The sequence below is a fragment of the Myxine glutinosa genome, chromosome 2, assembly GCF_964187855.1.
Source record: "Myxine glutinosa chromosome 2, kmMyxGlut1.1, whole genome shotgun sequence".
Taxonomy (NCBI): Eukaryota; Metazoa; Chordata; class Myxini; order Myxiniformes; family Myxinidae; genus Myxine; species Myxine glutinosa.
The window spans coordinates 268,120,239-268,142,189 of record NC_136262.1 but is presented as its reverse complement, the minus strand read 5'-3'; the positions used below and the strand labels follow the sequence as shown (position 1 = coordinate 268,142,189).

Here is a 21,951-nt window from a genome sequence, read left to right as displayed (position 1 = left end):
AGCCGTTTGCTTGCAGCTCCATGCTGGTTCCCCGGAAGTTGGTGAAGTAATAACATATGTCCCCGCATTTCGTAGAGGTTGCAGGTAAAATGTTGTTGTCCTGCAACTTCTGATGTGATGAATGTTCGAAGCCTTCGAACAAGAGTAAGTGATCGCCTTTCTTTCATATGTTGCAGTGTGGTCCAGGCAAATGGTCACATAAATTTCCTTGGTGAAGGTAAGCATCCATCTCCAAGTTACACAGGAGAATGTCTTCATCATTCTTTGAGAAGGAGGGTGTATGCCAAGATTAACTTCATTTTTTTAGCCACAAATTTTCTTTCTCGAACTTCTTCCCAATTCCTTTAGCACCCCCTTCAAAATGTGATCTCGTCTTATCCTTATGCTCAGTCACATCTGAATCTGCTTTCCACACACACTGAATCAGATAGGGTACATCTTACCATGAAATCAGCATAATCATGTATATCTTCCGACAGTTTCACATTCAACAATTTGTTGTTTTTCCTTAAAACATTCAAAAAGTTATATTGATTTATATGCGTCACACAAATAATATTCAATCAGGTATGTATTTGACTATTAAACTAAGAATAGTATCCACAATTGTTTTCAGGTTAATATAGTTCAAAAATTAACTCATGCAGGTATTTTATCACGACTCAAAGAAAATAAATGCATTTATAACGAGTGTATATGATTACAATCACAAACAGGAATATCTAATTCCCAACAAATTTAGCAAACCAACAAATTAAGCATAATGTATTATTATCATAATTTCTCCCCACTTTTTTTTTTTTTTTCTTTCCCAAACAGTGTGTAACTTGTGGTGATGGAAGTTCACCGGTTGACACAATTCACAACATTTTTGTTATGCCCTTATCTTAACTCTACTGTATTCATTTGCAACATCACTTGATTCATTCTTTTAATCTCGGTATTTATGTCGCCATAAAAGTCTTCCTCTTGTGGTTCCACATTTCTTTCCTCATTTGTCACTTCATGCATTTTCATAGTGTTGTTGGTTACCTTATTCAAACACACCGTCACTAAGGCTTTCAAGCAAGCCACCACTAAAACAATTGTCAATATAACTACTAAACCAACAAACAAGTATTTGAGTATCTTAGCTGCTACTCCTCCAAATGTGTTTCCCAACCATGCAAAGGCACCCCCTTTTATATAATCATGGTATCTTGCTCCCTCTTGTCCCACCTGTAGCCATCTGTAAAACATGTGAGCTACCCCTTGTATATGTTCATACCTATAACATAATTATATGTCAATGACATTCAACATTATATACCAAACTAACAAGCTTCCTAAAAGGTAAATAAAGAAAATCCCTTAATATGTAACATAAATCAGATTATTTGTCTTACCCTGATCCCCCTATCTCCCGGGGTCGAGCTAAATCCCCTAATCATGAGTGTAGTTGTGATACATTATCCCTCATGCTGCGCTAATATCAGTATATAATGGTATGTCATGTAGGCAAATAAATGTCACTATCTTCCCTAATTCAAGTAGGAATATTAAATGTTGAAAATGTAATGTTTATCAATGCAAGGGGTGTTAAAATGTAATTCAAATGAATGTAAATCACGACTATCATTTATCCGCCACTGAATGTTCTGCTGGGCTGCTAGGTGCAGCCTCATTTTCTGTGGGACCATCCACCTTAGCCCCATGTGCTCGCTTGCAATGAGAGGCATGAATCCAACTTTCTATTTTGGGTCCATATTTGTTTCTATTCTTATCAATCTCCTATGGTTTATCAATTCGTTCCAAAATACCGCAACCAAAGGTTTTAACCAAAGCTCTACCAAACTATTTCCAATGTGAACTCAAAATGCCAGTGAAACAATGATTCGAAGAATTAACTTCAAGGGGTCAATAAATTTATTCTATAACCAGATCTAATTTTCCCATCCAATAGTTTGCCTTGCCAAATGTTATATTATAACACTTTAATAAACCTTCGAAAAATGTTTCCCATCTCAACAAATTTCCTTTTTACAAATAGCCATGTGTAACTTACGTATTTAACTACAATTTCCTCTCAATTTGTTTGGCCTAACTGGCCGCAAAAGTGGCTGCCAGCATGCAGTACCGTTTTTTAAATCTACCAAGGAAGTGCTCGTCCACACAAGACCTCTACCAAAATGTTGTTTGTAAAAACAACTCTGGGATTTCTGATTACATGGATGCACACTCTCAGGACATTTTCAGGCTGCTGTTAACAATCCACTACGATAAATTAATTCCTTTACCCACAATCAAATAATTAGTACAAATTGAGGATATTATCCCTATCACATTCATTTATAGATTCATTATGTTGGATCTAATTTTTTCAATAATTTTCCACTGCTGTAAGGAAGAACAATAGCTCTCATAAGTCTTAGTAATATCGTACTTAATTTACCCAGCATCGAATAATTTATTTACTATCCTTTCTCATCTGTTAACCAGTGACTTTGTTTGAACTCCAAAACTTAATTTGATGAATCCCATGTGCACAGCTACCACTTATTGAAACCCCTACTTTTGTAGAAAATATCCAAGTAAGTGTTTTTACACCCCCTTAACTGTTGCTCATCCATTTCTATGCACCCAGTGAGTACTACTGACACTAGTATGCCAATGTAGGTGTGCAAGATTAACAAATATGTTGCAGGTACATGTGACATCGCGTTCTGAGTATAAATGACGTAACAGCGCGTTCATGTCTGCCCCTTGGTTTAAGATTCACAATGCATTCCGTTTTAAAACTCACAATAGTTCAAACCAGCAAGATTTTCTTTACTATTTTCCCATATCATTTATGCCTAATACACATCCATACATACAGCACAATTTATAGGCTGATAAAATTCAAGTTTATATATATAGAAAATCCGTGAGCAGAGTACTCTGGGAAGTCAGTGTAAGACCTCTCCCAAATTTGGCTAATTTTGTACTCCCACATTTTTATGAAGCTCATATCCATAAATAGCTTTGATTCTCATATAAATTCTATCAAAATCCCAAGATTTTCCCAATTTTTACTATTAATGAATGGCTGCTCATGACTCAGCAAATCAAATCTTTATATTCCATCTCCCTTGACAAAAGAGATAATTTTCATAATCAAATTATATTTCTATTTTATTTCAATTTCATAAAATTTGTCCTTCAATTTTAGAAATGCTAATACACAAATGGACCAAAAGTCTATTCTTAGAAAACCCCTATAATGTCACCTTGAAATTACCCTTTTTGATTCCCACAATAATTTATCCAGTGCTTTCCCATCTCGTCTATCCTTATTAACATTTCCAGCTCCCTTTTACCTTCCTTGGTCCATTCTCCCCAAAATTTTACCCCAAGATTAATAGCAGATATTTTCATATGCCAGATAACAACAACAACAACAACAACAACAACAACAACAGGCATTTTAAGGCCATTTTCCCTGCTAGAGCGGGGGTTAGCCTTGCGGTCCCCATGACAATGTTCTCCATTTTGCCCTATTTTCTGCATCTCTCCTTGTTAACCCCCTTTGCCCGCATTTCTTCTTCCACCATCTTTAGTCAAGTCTTTCTTGGTCTTCCTCATCCGTCCTCTACTTCAATCTACATTCATTTCCATCACTCTTCTCAACCAGTCACTTTTATCCTTCCTCAATGCATGATCAAACCATCTCAACCTGTTCCTCTTTACAGCATCAATCACAGGCTCGATTTCCATCATCTTTCGCAATTCATCATTTGTCTTCCTCTCTCTCAACGATACTCCGCACATTCCCCGAACCATTTGCATTTCCACCCTTTCCAGCCTTCGTTGCACACACGCACATATACTCCCACATGCAGCATACACCTATCCCTTCAGCTTCATCCTATGACTTCTATGTGAGAGTTATGTTATAATTAAATTTCATGCGACTTTCATAGCGTCTCATTAACTGGTAAATCAATTGTTCCGAAAATTGAAATTTGTTCCGAAATTGTTCCGAAAGTTGAAAAGTTATATTCCCCATGATGCTCCCCCTAAGCACATGTGTTAGTTCAATACAGGGTCTTTTAATTTTAATTTTTTCAGAATTTCCATTTCAAATTTATTCTCTTTCTTCCTATGAAATCTTTGTTAGAACTTTATGGAAGGTCACTTCTTTTTCCCAAATTTACTGTAAGTTCTCCAATGATCATGTCCGACCTTGAACATTCCACGAATCCTGCAGCAAATTTTCTCATACACACTCACATTAGATCCATTTCACATATCTGTTCATGAAATTTCACAAATGATCACACAAGTAATTATCACATTGTAATGACCTCTAAACATTCCTAAACCAATAAGCCAGCCTGGCGATGCCAAATACCCCACACTTCTGTCATCTTAGAAGTCACTGTTTGCTTTAGACAAGTATTTATCAAAGCCTTCAGACAAACTATTAGCAATATTATTCCTAGGATTAAAATTATTAGGATTATTATCAAATATTTATCCTCACATTGATAATATCTCACAAAGATATCAAAGCTTCTTTCTTGAGACCGCATCCTCATCAATCAATCAATCAATTTATTCAATTAAATCAATTCAATCATTCAATTTCAATTAATCTATCAATATTCATCAATAAATCACATTAATCACTCTTGATGACTCCCTGCACAAGCCCTTTCCCCATCAGTCATTTCATCAATCATTCATTTTCATTCATTCATTCATTCATTCAAATCATGAATCATTCATTCAAATCAAATCATTCATTCAAATCATCATTTTCATCAATGATGTCAGGATAGATTTATCCATTGACTGAGATCGAAGATCATCGGTCGTCACCTCTGATGCCTACCTCATGTTAATTGATGAATCACTGTTCTGTACTAGGGTCATATCTGACATATATTTTTCCTCAATTTTGCCTGGTCACCACAAATTCGACTTTGCAACCACTAAAGGCAACTCATCCTTCATTCGTGAGACAGCCAAAATTGATGGCAGATGTGAAACTTCATTGGGAAAAATGTCTCCTTTTTCAATAGTACCCAAACCCTCTTGGCAATCAAAATTTCGTAAAACTCCTGAAATGTTCTATGAACAAAACGATGATCAATTCATAATTTGCCAAAAATTTATTTTATTTTATTCATTCATGCTAAAATTTGGAACTCAATTGCTTGTAATACACAATTGATCCTATAGGGCTTGAAAGCTCTTTTCCAAGTTCGTGCAATCATTCTCCATTGAAGCCCTATGATGTCATTCATAATAATCATCATGATTTTATAATCCTCTCTCATAATCAACCAACAAGAACAACAAACATTTCCTGTATAAACAGTTTGAATATATCATGACATACATGTCTTCAAAAAAAAACAAAAAAACATTGTATGACCAAGAGAACAATGAACGTAAAGAGTGAAAGGTAAAAATAAAACTAATTAAAACTGCGGGCAGTAATGATCCGGGGACCATACCGCTCCATCCTGATTGGACGGGTGCGCGCCAGAGTCGTTGACAACGACAGCCCAGATCCGATTGTTCAAAGTTTCAACTCAATCGATCGAAAAATGAACGCAGGGATGCATTTTAAAGATTTTCACGAAATACAATATGGCCGCCATGTCACGTGACCTATGACGTCATAATTAGTATGTGCATCCGAACAAGTGACCTACTATACTTGGTCAAGGTATCAAGCTCATCTGACCAACGGTTTGGCCTGCAGGTCAATACCAAGTTCATGGCAGCACAATATTACTTAAATAAAAGAAATGCAGAGTCAGCACTTTTTTTTCTTTTTCTTTTTTTGTGCGCCGTAGACTAATTAAATGAAAATTCAGAGAAAAGAGCGTTCTTTGCCTTGGGGTGTGGTATATGTGTGCCAAGTTTCAACTCAATCGAGTCAAAAATGAAAGAGGAGATAGATTTTCACTAACTCCAACATGGCCGCCACAACACGTGACCTATGGTCCTCTAACAAGTACAGATACATTCAAAGTACACCGCCCCCATGCCAAATAATTAAATATCCTACAGCGCGGCATTGCCGGGGCGCCTCATAGAGGCTGCATTTGGGAGGGAGAGGTGTACGCTAATTGATTGATTAATTGTATAATTAAAATCAATAAAAGATTATCACAAAATATTTTCTTAATCAATTGGCTAATAGCATAATTAAACCACAAGTGCTTCATCCGAAGATGTATCTTTTAGGAATTTAATTAAATAAGTCCTTTATAAAAATTAAATAATTAATTGATTAAATGATTAATCAATAAATCAATAAAATCCTTGATAGCCATATCACTTGGTCACTGTCATGTCCAAATATCAGCTTCCTAACTCAAAAGGTACCTGAGTTAATGGACAGAAAGGAAATTTGATTAATTAAATAAGTACTTCATTAATCGCTAATAATTAAATAACTCCTCAATTTTCATCCGATTCACTTGAAATTTGAATGGGATTTACATATCAGCAAACCGAATTCAACCAACAACTATTTTTGAGATCACCATAGGCCAAAAGTCAACAACAATTTCAAATTTCTAAAATCCTCAACTTTCATCTGATTGACTTGAAGTGTGAAGCGGATTTGCATATCAGGTCACTGAAATTGAACCACCAATTCTTTTTATTCAACCCGGGCGAAGCCGGGTACCTCAGCTAGTCATGTTATATGAGCCTCAACCCAAGTGAAATAACGTACAGCAATGCGAGCACAGAGAGCAGAGGAAAAACACAAAAAAACAACAGCACTGGTTTTGCTTCCTGGAAGCTTCCCGCAAAACGCTTTACTTCTCGCAAAACGTCCGCCAATGGGAACTAGAGGGAGGGGAGGGGAGGGGGGTGGGAGGCGGGGGCACAGAGGAGTGAGGGGGGAACAGCGAGGGGAGGGAGAAGGAGCGGGAGCAAGAGACAGGTAGCAGTACCGGTAGCCGGAATGGAAATGAGGGACAATGAGGGACAATGAAGGAAAAATGTTCGATTTTACCCTGGGGGCGTCGGTATGCAATTTTCATCCAATCGCCATCTTTCATAATAATTCTGGACCGGCATGAGATGGCGTTGTCTGTCATTAATTTATATGTTGATCGAACGAGTTTTAGGTGTTATAAGAAATGGCGGGAAAAATTGGCGGGAATTTTTTTTTTCCCTCTCCTCCACCTTTTTTTTTTTCCCTTACCTTGGACCCACGGTTTTGTTCTACACAATTTCGTTTAATTTGTCTAAATCCAACTAGCCGTTCCAAAGATATAAGCCGTTTTGTCGCGATACCATAAGTTGAAGGAGAGAAAAAAGATATATCTATATATATAAAATTCCATTGTCCGCTTCCTCTCGCCCGCCAAGCGAGTCGCACGCTTTGAGCGGGCAACTCAAGGGTACGTTTGTAAGTGCAAAACAAGTGTACGAGTGTGTAAACGAGTGTACAGGCCTTACACGACTCGGAAGCAAATCGTCCCATGGTGCACTCATGGTCCATTTGCTCCCAGTACACAGTAAGGCCCTTAATAACCAGCGTATTCGTGCGACTACGCACGAATCTTTGCAAAGACGCAGTCTTAATTACACAGGCGAATGCAGACAAACATTCGCTTCGCGCACATCAGTGGCGCGTTTCTTAGTGGCGCGTGTCAGAAGAATTACACAGCGCAGGAAAAATACGTATTTACAGAAATCGTTAAACTCGAATGATGGCTTAAAATCCTTGTCGATGTCCCATCCGTGATTTTGTTCGCCCAATCACCATTGCTAAATCGCCATCCAGGATCTCGATCACTACCAGCGTACTAAATTCCGCATTGTAATGAGAATTCAACAGAATTACGACTCAAAAAAAGAACGAGCAGACATTTTGCAGGACGTTACCTCGGACAATCGTTAAAATCGTTACATCATTACATTTATTCACAAGGTACCTCAAAATACATCTTAATCGTACAGAAATGGTTCTTTGGGTAGTATAGTCCACAGCACCCGGGAGTTCCAGCTCAACAATGGTTCTTTGTGGTTTTTTTTTTTTTACCCAGCACCCTAGACCAACTCAAATGGATCTTTGTGTCGCGAGCACAGCACCGGAGCCAAAGGGTCTCATCTATATCTTCCTTCTGAGGGCTTTCGTGCACCAATAGTGCATTGTTGAGACGCCCAAACACCACCTTCTCCATATATATACAAAATAACTAAACACAGGTTCATACATCATAATGGACAATCCACAAGAAGCCACGCTTACCTTTAATGACCTTGTCGATGTCCACTTGATCCACGTACGGTAGCCACCAAGTTGTAGGAGAATGTGTTAAGACTCAGGAGACTCCAATATGACCGAAACAGCTTTATAAAGTAAGGATTTATTATAATTACTAAGTCACTTGTTTCAATTCAATAAAGACTACAATAGCTAAACGGATTGTTAATTCAAGTCGTTGGTTCTTCTTCTTCGGCCGGTCCTCTCTCAGCGCTGTTCACAGGGTTCCGTTCCGTTCCGTAGGTCAGAGCTTCTGGTGACAAGTCTGTTCCTCCCAGGACGTTGTTCACGTTTTATGGTCACAGAAATCTTAATCCTCTCTGCGCTAATCCTAATCCGTTCTCCGCAAACGTTACTCGGTCGCCTCACCGGCACCAGCTCACCCCCCCCCCCCCCCCCCAGGCGTTGACAACCATCCCCTCCTGCTGGGAGTTCCTCCAATGCTACATTTGCTTCACAATAGTGAAAGCCTAGGAATGTGCTCTAGCCCGGGGCCGTGACAAGGTGAACAAGAGATTTACAGGTTTTCCAAATTCCTGACATTCTCTGAGCCACCTGCAACTACCTGCTCACTCACCAATCTCATAACTAATTACAAGTAAAGATTTATACTACCACAGTGGTAATGTTCCCAGGGATGTTTTTTTTTAGATCTCTGTAAAGTTCTTCTTTATTATCACTGGTACAATTTCGACGCTCTTCAGCTTCCAGGATATTTTCGCTTTATTTTTGAGGACCTGATATTTGGTCATTTTCTAGATTTCTATGTTGTTTAGGCCAAAATCGCTCATACCGATATCTCAATCATCAATGCTGTCTTTTCCTTTTTGTTCCTGAGTACAATGTCCGGACGCAATGCTTGGTTTTCTATGTGCACGCTCGATGGAATCATCAGGTCGTACGTGAGCATGATGTCATCATTTTCAATGATTGCCCTTGGTTCGTGTTTCCATAAGTTTTCTGATACTGGACTCAATCCCGCCATCTTTTTTAATCCATTGGTGTTGTGTCCTTGGTTTTGGGCATTTATTATGATTCGTTCTCCGTCCCAGTTGAGCTGACCTCTTCTTAGCCATTCCAGTGATCCTTCTTTGTCTATCCCCATTCTGTCCAACTCTTTTTTCACATTTCCCTGCTCTTTTGTCTTTCTCCCAGTTGTCACTATATCCTGTTATTTCGTCTTGTATTTTTATTTTGCCTTTTTTGCAATCATTGGGGCTGTATTTGTTGCTGTTTCGGTTTGGTGCGTGACATCTTCTAATCACACCTGTTTTTGGAAGTTTTTTGCAAGGTGAGTGAGAGATACCTTTTCTGGCTTGTTGTGTTCATGCTTGTACACAAATTGTACTCGATAGTCAGTTGAGCTTTTCACGTACTCTGCTCATCCTACAGTTGTCGCTCTGTGCATCTGATGGAGTTCCATCAGGCCGACACAGGCGACACATCCTTCTTTCTTCGGCAGGTACATTCTTGGGATGCACTGATTTTTGTAGAACATTTTGTGGATAGTGATGAGTTTCCTTGTTTTTATATCTAGTTTTTTTATATCTACTTTTGGCCGGGTTACTATTCCACACCTGTACTGGAACACTGGTACTGCTAGTTGGTTTATGTCTTTCATTTTGATTCTTGGGGTGAGATATGTTTTCAGGATCAGCCTCGTTCTACCCAGGTATTCTTTGGTAATTGTTTTGTGCATTTTCTATGACAAATGTGGTGGCTCTCTTCTGCGCCAAGGTATTTTTGTGAGATGCTTCGTTGTCTAGCTCTTGTATTGTTGTATTTAGGTCGATTTTTATGTCGTCCGTTTTTGTTGGTGCATGTGCACTTGACGTAATGAAACGCAAATGATGATGTACCAAATGAAACCGGATATGATGATGTACCTGATGAAACCCTGTATGATGATGTACCTGATGAAACCCTGTATGATGATGTACCTGATGAAACCCTGTATGATGATGTACCTGATGAAACCCTTACGATGATGTACCTGATGAAACCCTGTATGATGATGTACCTGATGAAACCCTTACGATGATGTACCTGATGAAACCCTGTACGATGATGTACGTAATGAATCCCTGTATGATGATGTACGTAATGAAACCCTGTATGATGATGTACCTGAAGAAACCCTGTATGATGATGTACGTAATGAAACCCTGTACGATGATGCACCTGATGAAACCCTGTATGATGATGTATGTAATGAAACCCTGTACGATGATGCACCTGATGAAACCCTGTATGATGATGTATGTAATGAAACCCTGTATGATGATGTACCTGATGAATCCCTGTATGATGATGTACGTAATGAATCCCTGTATGATGATGTACCTGATGAATCCCTGTATGATGATGTACGTAATGAATCCCTGTATGATGATGTACCTGATGAAACCCTATATGATGATGTACCTGATGAATCCCTGTATGATGATGTACCTGAAGAAACCCTGTATGATGATGAACCTGATGAAACCCTGCACGATGATGTACCTAATGAATCCCTGTATGATGACGTACCTGATGAAACCCTGTATGATGATGAACCTGATGAAACCCTGCACGATGATGTACCTAATGAATCCCTGTATGATGATGTACCTGATGAAACCCTGTATGATGATGAACCTGATGAAACCCTGTATGATGATGTACCTGATGAAACCCTGTATGATGATGAACCTGATGAAACCCTGTATGAAACAGATTGCGGGATCGGACTGCTTGGGAAATCGATGAGTGCAGCACGTAGAGCCTGTGCCTGCGTCGTGAGCAGCTCAGTGTTGAGCAGTATCAATGAGGGTGAGAAGGTGTACACCAATTACCATGTTTGTGTACAGTAACCCAAAGCAAAGGGAAGGTTTCTTACTCATTTTCCATGGTGTAAACATGTTAGTATTGTGTGGTGCCCGTGCCAGGTGAGCTGAGCTTTTTCTCAGCAGGACTCGCGTTTGTTCACCTGAGACGAGTCTTTGTCATCCCCATGAGCGAATTCACTGCTCTCAAAGTGTTTGACAAGGTACAGTCAGACATGTTGATCTGACTTAGTTATTAAAATATGACTAGACGGCTGATTTGAGGGAAATGTTTCAGCTCTAATTTTGTGATGTTTCTTTTCAGAACTCTTCCACTGCGGTGGTTATGTTGGTGATAAAGTATAAAAAGACGTTCTTGCCGCTCATCCCATGGGATCTTCAAAACAGCTCCTCGTGTTTGGCTTTTGGCTTTTGGCCGAAGTCGTTGGTCCACAGAGAGTTCTACTCCAAGGTAAATCATCGGTGCGTGCTCGGTCTGTCGTTATTTACACTGATGTACACGTGTGCATTGTCACTTGTACTTGTATCTTGGTAAAAGAGTCTGAGTCGAGTCAAGTGCATCCGAAAACGTGATCAGCTGTGTTCACCTATGCAGGTGCATTGCCCAACCGCGATCAGGCCTTCGTCGCTCGATGTATGTAGAGTCGTTTCGTGTTATTCCACCATCGGTTGTTGGTACCATGTCGACGTTCCTCATGGTGTGAATTGTTTTTATGGATTGCTGAGGGATATCGTGGGATAGAGGATCCAGAGCAGGAGTTCCCAAACCCCGGGTCACGACCCCAACTTCAAACCCCTCTCAAAATCCCGGTTTTTGAAGGGAATTTTGACGTCGAAAGCATTTTCTATGACGATCTTTATTGTACGTACCGGTACCATTTGGGTCGCGAGACCCAAATTTTTAGTCGTGGACAAAAAAGTTTTGGGAACCGCTGTTGTGAAGCATTTCGCGGAGGTGTGTCCCAATTTGGTGGGTTTGAAGAGGGTTGGACGTTTCTTGTGATGATTAATTCGCACAGCACAGATAATCCCAGAGGAATAGTATTGGAAATAATGCTCCAAGTTCAGGCCCTGGAGGAGTCTGAATCCAGTGCGGGCCCTGGAGGAGTTTGAAACCAGTGCGGGCCCTGGAGGTGTTTGAAACCAGTGCGGGCCCTGGAGGAGTTTGAAACCAGTGCCGGCCCTGGAGGGGTTTGAAACCAGTGCGGGCCCTGGAGGAGTTTGAAACCAGTGCGGGCCCTGGAGGGGTTTGAAACCAGTGCGGGCCCTGGAGGAGTTTGAAACCAGTGCGGGCCCTGGAGGAGTTTGAAACCAGTGCAGGCCCTGGAGGGGTTTGAAACCAGTGCGGGCCCTGGAGGAGTTTGAAACCAGTGCGGGCCCTGGAGGAGTTTGAAACCAGTGCGGGCCCTGGAGGAGTTTGAAACCAGTGCAGGCCCTGGAGGAGTTTGAAACCAGTGCGGGCCCTGGAGGAGTTTGAAACCAGTGCGGGCCCTGGAGGAGTTTGAAACCAGTGCGGGCCCTGGAGGAGTTTGAAACCAGTGCGGGCCCTGGAGGAGTTTGAAACCAGTGCGGGCCCTGGAGGAGTTTGAAACCAGTGCGGGCCCTGGAGGAGTTTGAAACCAGTGCGGGCCCTGGAGGAGTTTGAAACCAGTGCGGGCCCTGGAGGAGTTTGAAACCAGTGCGGGCCCTGGAGGAGTTTGAAACCAGTGCGGGCCCTGGAGGAGTTTGAAACCAGTGCGAGCCCTGGAGGAGTTTGAAACCAGTGCGGGCCCTGGAGGGGTTTGAAACCAGTGCGGGCCCTGGAGGAGTTTGAAACCAGTGCGAGCCCTGGAGGAGTTTGAAACCAGTGCGAGCCCTGGAGGAGTTTGAAACCAGTGCGGGCCCTGGAGGAGTTTGAAACCAGTGCGAGCCCTGGAGGAGTTTGAAACCAGTGCGGGCCCTGGAGGAGTTTGAAACCAGTGCGGGCCCTGGAGGGGTTTGAAACCAGTGCGGGCCCTGGAGGAGTTTGAAACCAGTGCGGGCCCTGGAGGAGTTTGAAACCAGTGCGGGCCCTGGAGGAGTTTGAAACCAGTGCAGGCCCTGGAGGAGTTTGAAACCAGTGCGGGCCCTGGAGGAGTTTGAAACCAGTGCGGGCCCTGGAGGAGTTTGAAACCAGTGCGGGCCCTGGAGGAGTTTGAAACCAGTGCGGGCCCTGGAGGAGTTTGAAACCAGTGCGGGCCCTGGAGGAGTTTGAAACCAGTGCGGGCCCTGGAGGAGTTTGAAACCAGTGCGGGCCCTGGAGGAGTTTGAAACCAGTGCGGGCCCTGGAGGAGTTTGAAACCAGTGCGGGCCCTGGAGGAGTTTGAAACCAGTGCGGGCCCTGGAGGAGTTTGAAACCAGTGCGAGCCCTGGAGGAGTTTGAAACCAGTGCGGGCCCTGGAGGGGTTTGAAACCAGTGCGGGCCCTGGAGGAGTTTGAAACCAGTGCGAGCCCTGGAGGAGTTTGAAACCAGTGCGAGCCCTGGAGGAGTTTGAAACCAGTGCGGGCCCTGGAGGAGTTTGAAACCAGTGCGAGCCCTGGAGGAGTTTGAAACCAGTGCGGGCCCTGGAGGGGTTTGAAACCAGTGCGGGCCCTGGAGGAGTTTGAAACCAGTGCGGGCCCTGGAGGGGTTTGAAACCAGTGCGGGCCCTGGAGGAGTTTGAAACCAGTGCGGGCCCTGGAGGAGTTTGAAACCAGTGCGGGCCCTGGAGGAGTTTGAAACCAGTGCGGGCCCTGGAGGAGTTTGAAACCAGTGCGGGCCCTGGAGGAGTTTGAAACCAGTGCGGGCCCTGGAGGAGTTTGAAACCAGTGCGGGCCCTGGAGGAGTTTGAAACCAGTGCGGGCCCTGGAGGGGTTTGAATCCCGTTTCATGCAGACACACCTCATCAGTGCAGCACTGTATCCACACATTATCGTGTTGTCGATGATCTCTCCAAACTGCCAGAGTACAAATGTTACACATTGATGTGAGTACTGTTGTAATCCGCCATATTGTTTGGTGTAAAACAACAATCACAAGTTTTGGGCCGATTACTGTTCCCCGGTTTTATTTCCTTTCGAACCTGTTCTGCATTTCAAGTTCAGAACGTGATCGATTTGATTGAAGATCGTTGATGTGGTTGAATCGTAGTTGTTTTGACCATTCACAATGGCCGCGGATCACGTGTTTGTAGTAATAACCCGGATGCTTTGTTAAATCTTGAGAGTTTAATTAAATAACGCCAATTTTTTGTGCACAGTTTATTTGATGGAGTTCCTCCAAAATGAGGCCCAACATGTATTCAACAATCTCATGATTATTTAATTTCCTCCATCGCTCAATTGTTCAGGTTCTGCCAATTTGGCGGCAAAATGGAGTGCAAAGTACAACGGATTGGGGTCTGATGGAAAAGGAAGACCTGTCTCGGGAGGAGCACAGACTGTACGTCCATCATTATTTGCCTTCGGACGTTTTGTTTCATCAAATTAGTCAAAGTTATGTTTATTGTATATTTACTGAACCTTTGTTCCTTTTACTGCACAGGTACATGAGGTTGGAAACCTTTTACAGATCGTCTGTCTCTACTTCACAAGCAGAAAAACAGTTGTTGCATTTTGCAGCTGCTGATCCGGATTTTGGAAGGTGAGGGGTGGGAGAGCACTCATGGGGGGGTGGGGGGGGGGGTTGGGGGAGAACATATGGGGGGAGAGAGTAGGGGAGCACTCATGGGGGGGGGGAGAACTCATGGGGGGAGAGAGTGGAGGAGAACTCATGGGGGGGGGGGGTTGGGGGAGCACTCATGGGGGGAGAGAGTGGAGGAGAACTCATGGGGGGGGGGGAGTGGGGGATGTAATTATGTTAACTCATGGGGGGGGGCGAGTGGGGGATGTATACATGTTAACTCATGGGGGGGGGCGAGTGGGGGATGTAATAATAATAATAATAATAATGCATTTATTTTATATAGCGCTTTTCAGGAAGCCCAAAGACGCTTTGACAGAGTGCAAAACATAATGCATAGCAAAACATAAAAACAATTGCAAAAAAAGAAGAATCAATAGGGAAATATTCAAAGCACAAAGGAGGGAGAAGGAGAGGAGATAGTCAGGGGTTAGATGCTGTGGGTTAAATGTTGAATGCAGTGTTGAACAGGTGGGTCTTGAGTGATGTTTTGAATGTGGTGAGTGAGGAGGAGTCTCTGATGGTGTGAGGTAGCGAGTTCCAGAGGGTGGGAGCAGCGATGGAGAAGGCCCTGTCCCCCCAGGATCTAAATTTGGTCCGGATGGGGGGGGGGGTCAGGAGGTTGGTACCAGCAGAGCGGAGGTTGCGGGTGGGAGTGTGTCTGGAGAGGAGGTCAGCCAGGTAGGATGGGGCCAGGTTATGGAGGGCTTTGTAGGTCAAGAGGAGGATTTTGTACTGGATTCTCTGGGAGATGGGGAGCCAGTGAAGCTTGTAAAGGACGGGGGTGATGTGGTCACGGGTCCGGGAATGGGTGAGTAGACGGGCAGCGGAGTTCTGAATGTATTGGAGTTTATTGGTGATTGTTGAGGGTGAACCATAAAGGAGGCTATTGCAGTAGTCCAGACGGGAAGTGATGAAGGCGTGGATGAGGGTTTCTGCAGCCACGGAGGAGAGGGATGGACGGAGACGGGCGATGTTTTTCAGGTGAAAGAAGGCTGTCTTTGTGATCTGTTTAGTGTATTTGTCGAAGGAGAGGGTTTGGTCAAAGATGATGCCAAGATTCCGGATGTGAGGGGAGGTGGATACTGGGAAACCGTCGATGTTGAGGGCAAAGTTATGGGTGGACTTGGTGAGCGTTTTTGGGCCAATGATGATTATTTCAGATTTATCACAGTTAAGTTTGAGGAAGTTGATTTGAAGCCAGGATTTTATTTCAGTGATGCAGTTTGTCAGGATAGAGTGGGTGGCGGTGGAGATGGACATGGTGGAGATGAAAAGCTGGATGTCATCGGCGAAGCAGTGGAATTGGAGACCATGACGGCGGATTAAGTGACCGAGGGGGGACAGGTAAAGGATGAAGAGGAGGGGGCCAAGAACTGAACCTTGGGGGACACCTTGGGGGAGGGGAGCAGTGGGGGATTTGCAGTTATTGATGGAGATGAACTGACGTCTGTCAGAGAGGTATGATTTAATCCAAGAGAGGGCAGTGCCGGTAATGTTAAAGGTGGTTTCAAGTCGGGTGAGGAGGATGGTGTGATCGATGGTGTCAAAGGCGGCGCTGAGGTCGAGGAGGATGAGAATGTTGAGGTTGCCAGCGTCAGAGGAGAGGAGAAGGTCGTTGGTGATTTTGAGGAGAGCAGTTTCAGTACTGTGGTAGGAGCGGAATCCGGATTGGAATGTTTCATACAGGTTATTGGCAGAGAGGTGATGTTTGAGTTGAGTGGCTACAGCGCGTTCCAAAACCTTTGACAGAAAGGGTAGGTTGGAGATGGGTCTGAAGTTATTTAGGGTGTCAGGGTTTAGACCAGGTTTTTTCAGAATGGGGGTAACAGCAGCAATTTTGAGGGATGGTGGGACGATGCCTGTAGATAGGGAGGAGTTTATTGTTGCAATGATAAGTGGAGAGAGAGCAGGAAGGGAGGCCTTGACAAAGCTGGAGGGGATGGGGTCAAGAGTGCAGGTGGCAGTTTTCATTCCGATGAGGAGTTCAGAGAGGTCAGTAGGGGAGACTGGGGAGAATTGAGACAGGGGATGGCAGGATAAGGGGGGGCAGGTGGTTTGAGGGGGAGCAGGTGCGGCAGTGGTCAAGCTGTTGTAGATGTTTTCAATTTTGCGTTGGAAGAATGAAAGGAAGGAGATGCAGTTGTCTATTGTGAATGATTGGGTGGTGGTGTTCAGGGGGCTGAGGAGTTTGTTTATTGTAGAGAAGAGTGCTTTTGGGTTTCCGGAGCCAGAGTGGATAATTTGAGAGTAGTAGGCGGAGCGGGCGCGGGAGAGGGCATCTTTATAGTGTTGTGTGTGGTCCTTGTAGGCCTGGGAGTGAACTGTGAGACCTGTTTTATTGCGGAGTCTTTCAAGTTGGCGAGCACGAGTTTTCATCAGGCGGAGTTCAGGGGTAAACCAGGGAGCAGAATGGGTGAAAGAAACTGTTTTGGTTTTTATAGGCGCAAGTTGGTCAAGGCAGGAGGAGAGAGTGTGGTTGTAGTAGTCAGTGAGGTCGGAAGGGGTGTGGAGGTCAACGAAGGGAGAAGTGGACATTTTTTCAGAGAGGGTCGATGAGAATGAGGTAGGTGAAAGAGCGTTTAACTTACGGAAGTTGATAGTGCGATAATGCCTTGGTGTTGGGGTGGGGATGTTGATGGTCAGAGTGATGGCTAAGTGGTCAGAGAGAGTGAGGTCGGAGCCAGAGAGATGGTGCAAAATTAATCCAGTAGAGCAGACAAGGTCCAAAATGTGACCACGGTTATGGGTAGGAAAGTTGACATGTTGAGTGAGGTTAAAGCAGGTGAGTAAATCAGTGAAGTCAGTGGTTAGCGTGGAGTCAGTGGAGTCCATGTGGATATTTACATGATAACATGTAAACATGTTAACTCATGGGGGGGGCGAGTGGGGGATGTAAACATGTTAACTCATGGGGGGGGCGAGTGGGGGATGTATACATGTTAACTCATGGGGGGGGGGCGAGTGGGGGATGTAAACATGTTAACTCATGGGGGAGGAGGCGAGTGGGGGATGTAAACATGTTAAATCATGGGGGGAGGGGGGAGTGTGGGATGTAAACATGTTAACTACTTGTGGAACACTGAGCTTACCTGCCTCAAACCAAGGTTACATCGCTTGGACGTGAGTGTGCCCTCTGTGCAACATCCTGTGAGACTTTACTGCACCTTGCTGTACTTCCTGTTTGTGACAAAGCCAATGATTTGCATGTTTTCAATGCTTTAGCTGTAACATAAATAGAGTCGTTTTTCATTTTGTGCGACGATCACTAGATTACCTTTTTTAAAGATGAACATCTGGTTGTGCATTACCTCTGCTAAATACAAGAATCCCATTGAAATTCCCACAGCCCTAAGCGACCATTGACCATTTAACATGTTTTCTTTCCTGGTTCACCTGCAATGTATGGGTGGGTGTGTGGGGGCAGCTTTATGCGCCATTTTGGGTTGAGCAGTGCTGGACCGTCGCACCTGCGGCCTACCGAGCTTCCGGTGCTGCTCCACGAGACCTGTGTTAAGGACCTTTCTCCGCAAGTAACCCCAAATGATAAGGTGGCTGTGTTTCACGTTTTATACCTCTTTATGTACCTGTGTGTTTGTCTGACACAAAATAACACGTTTGGGTTACTCTTCCCAAACGCAGATTACAATTACAATCATAACTGGGCTTCCAGGAAGTTTCAAGCTTGATCTTTGCTCATCCTTGGTCTCCACGAACAGGGACCGTGATCGGTGAGTATGACATGACCTATTGGTTCGACATTGTGATTATAACATCATACAGGTGATGCTAACGCCGAAGGCCTTTAAATGTGCGACTTCCATAAGCGGAGGGTGTTCTTGCTCCGTAATACTGCACCTGTTCGTCGTCACAGAATGTGAAATTCCAGTTCATTTTACAAACGTTTTCCTTCTTCCAGTCCTTGGTTCACCGATTCAATTGCAACTAGAACAACACTCGGTAGAGAGCATACCTCCAACAGGTGAACAGTTTACGTTTTGTATCCCACTGATAGGTCGGATGTGGGTTCGGACCTGAAGCAAAATTGAATCTGCTTGTTCCTGTCACTTACCCATCTCATCCACCAGGTTTCATCCAAATCCATCCATACATTTTGGGATATCGTGCTATATATCAGTCTTAGCCCGATCTCTCAAGAGTGAAGAATCGCTTAAAAAATTAAATAATTCTCATATCCGAATCCATATTTAGATCTTCACCAAAATATAACCATTTAGTTCTTGTCACATCCCCAACATCACCACCAAATTTCGTTGGAATCCATCCACAACCTTTTGAGATATCCTGTTCACAAACAGACAGACAGACGGACAGACAGACATGGGTGAAAACATAACCTCCGTCCACATTTGATGGCGCAGGTATTTAAACGTCCCACATTTCATTCCATGGAAAGCCAACGGAACGTCGTGCAATGGGCATGCGTTTTATTCCTCCGTTACATCATCCTCAATTTCACATCTTTTTAATTTTTATAAATCATCAAGCTACAGCGATCTTGGAATGAAGAACTAGTCTTCCTGGTGGAGCCTCATGTCAATTTTCCTCAGCGGACAGTTAGATCGATGGATGAAATCAACAAGACGTTGATCGAGGTAGGCCGCCCGTTGTGGAAAGCTGACGTTCCGGCATTAACCCTTAATCAAAACAAAAAAGCTCATTTTGACAGTTTTCTGACACAATCTCCTTTTTTGGCTGAGAAGGGCACCTCCATCCCAGGGTTTCTGACTTCCTGTACACATGGAGTCGATGAGGGCCGATCAATGGAACCCTCTCCTTCCCTCTCCCAGTGGAAGCTGGAGTTCCCCAAGGCAGAGTTTTGGGCCTGTGTTGTTTCTCATCTGTATCAATGGCCTCTCTACTGATCTGGAAACCCCTCTCGTCCTTTCTACAGACTATCTTATATTGTGCCGTGCGGTACCCCCATCTCTGCTTCACAGAAAGCAGCCGAATCACTCTCTGCTGATCTGGAAACCACTCTCTTCCTTTCTACAGACTATCCTATATTGTGTCGTGCGGTACCCCCATCTCTGCTGCACAGAAAGCAGCTGAATCACTCTCTGCTGATCTGGAAACCCCTCTCTTCCTTTCTACAGACTATCCTATATTGTGTCGTGCGGTACCCCCATCTCTGCTTCACAGAAAGCAGCCGAATCACTCTCTGCTGATCTGGAAACCACTCTCTTCCTTTCTACAGACTATCCTATATTGTGTCGTGCGGTACCCCCATCTCTGCTGCACAGAAAGCAGCTGAATCACTCTCTGCTGATCTGGAAACCACTCGCTTCCTTTTTGCAGACTATTGTATATTGCGTCGTACGGTACCCCCATCTCTGCTTCACAGAAAGCAGCCGAATCAATCTCTGCTGATCTGGAAACCCCTCTCTTCCTTTCTACAGACGATCCTATATTGTGTCGTGTGGTACCCCCATCTCTGCTTCACAGAAAGCAGCTGAATCACTCTCTGCTGATCTGGAAACCCCCCTCTTCCTTTCTACAGACTATCTTATATTGTGCCGTGCGGTACCCCCATCTCTGCTTCACAGAAAGCAGCTGTATCACTCTCTGCTGATCTCGAAACCCCCCTCTTCCTTTCTACAGACTATATTATATTGTGCCGTGCGGTACCCCCATCTCTGCTTCACAGAAAGCAGCTGAATCACTCTCTGCTGATCTGGAAACCCCCCTCTTCCTTTCTACAGACTATATTATATTGTGCCGTGCGGTACCCCCATCTCTGCTTCACAGAAAGCAGCTGAATCACTCTCTGCTGATCTGGAAACCCCTCTCCTCCTTTCTACAGACGATCCTATATTGTGCCGTGCGGTACCCCCATCTCTGCTTCACAGAAAGCAGCTGAATCACTATCTGCTGATCTGGAAACCCCTCGCTTCCTTTCTACAGACTATCTTATATTGTGCCGTGCGGTACCCCCATCTCTGCTTCACAGAAAGCAGCTGAATCACTCTCTGCTGATCTAGAACCCCCCTCTTCCTTTCTACAGACTATCTTATATTGTGCCGTGCGGTACCCCCATCTCTGCTTCACAGAAAGCAGCTGAATCACTATCTGCTGATCTGGAAACCCCTCGCTTCCTTTTTACAGACGATCGTATATTGTGTCTTGTGGTACCCCCATCTCTGCTTCACCGAAAGCAGCCGAATCACTCTCTACTGATCTGGAAACCCCTCTCTTCCTTTATACAGACTATCCTATATTGTGCCTACCCCCATCTCTACTCGGCAGAAAGCAGCCGAATCACTCTCTGCTGATCTGCAAACCCCTCTCTTCCTTTCTACAGACTATCCTATATTGTGTCGTGCGGTACCCCCATCTCTGCTTCACAGAAAGCAGCCGAATCAATCTCTGCTGATCTGGAAACCCCTCTCTTCCTTTCTACAGACGATCCTATATTGTGTCGTGTGGTACCCCCATCTCTGCTTCACAGAAAGCAGCTGAATCACTCTCTGCTGATCTGGAAACCCCCCTCTTCCTTTCTACAGACTATCTTATATTGTGCCGTGCGGTACCCCCATCTCTGCTTCACAGAAAGCAGCTGTATCACTCTCTGCTGATCTCGAAACCCCCCTCTTCCTTTCTACAGACTATATTATATTGTGCCGTGCGGTACCCCCATCTCTGCTTCACAGAAAGCAGCTGAATCACTCTCTGCTGATCTGGAAACCCCCCTCTTCCTTTCTACAGACGATCGTATATTGTGTCGTGTGGTACCCCCATCTCTGCTCGGCAGAAAGCAGCCGAATCACTCTCTACTGATCTGGAAACCCCTCTCTTCCTTTCTACAGACTATATTATATTGTGCCGTGCGGTACCCCCATCTCTGCTTCACAGAAAGCAGCTGAATCACTCTCTGCTGATCTGGAAACCCCCCTCTTCCTTTCTACAGACTATCTTATATTGTGCCGTGCGGTACCCCCATCTCTGCTTCACAGAAAGCAGCTGAATCACTATCTGCTGATCTGGAAACCCCTCGCTTCCTTTTTACAGACGATTGTGTCTTGTGGTACCCCCATCTCTGCTTCACCGAAAGCAGCCGAATCACTCTCTACTGATCTGGAAACTCCTCTCTTCCTTTCTACAGACTATCCTATATTGTGCCTACCCCCATCTCTACTCGGCAGAAAGCAGCCGAATCACTC

At 44.1% G+C, this 21,951-nt stretch overlaps 1 protein-coding gene across 1 annotated transcript in view; it reads left to right on the top strand.

Annotated features, from left to right (window-relative positions):
- The window catches only part of DNAAF9 (dynein axonemal assembly factor 9), a 108,208-nt gene that overhangs the window by 49,363 nt on the left and 36,894 nt on the right, over positions 1-21,951 (top strand). The window contains 8 exon segments of the mRNA XM_078772719.1: positions 10,982-11,009; positions 11,012-11,077; positions 11,194-11,294; positions 11,396-11,542; positions 14,439-14,530; positions 14,633-14,731; positions 18,198-18,321; positions 18,413-18,501. Coding sequence (XP_078628845.1) covers positions 10,982-11,009; positions 11,012-11,077; positions 11,194-11,294; positions 11,396-11,542; positions 14,439-14,530; positions 14,633-14,731; positions 18,198-18,321; positions 18,413-18,501 — 746 coding nt within the window.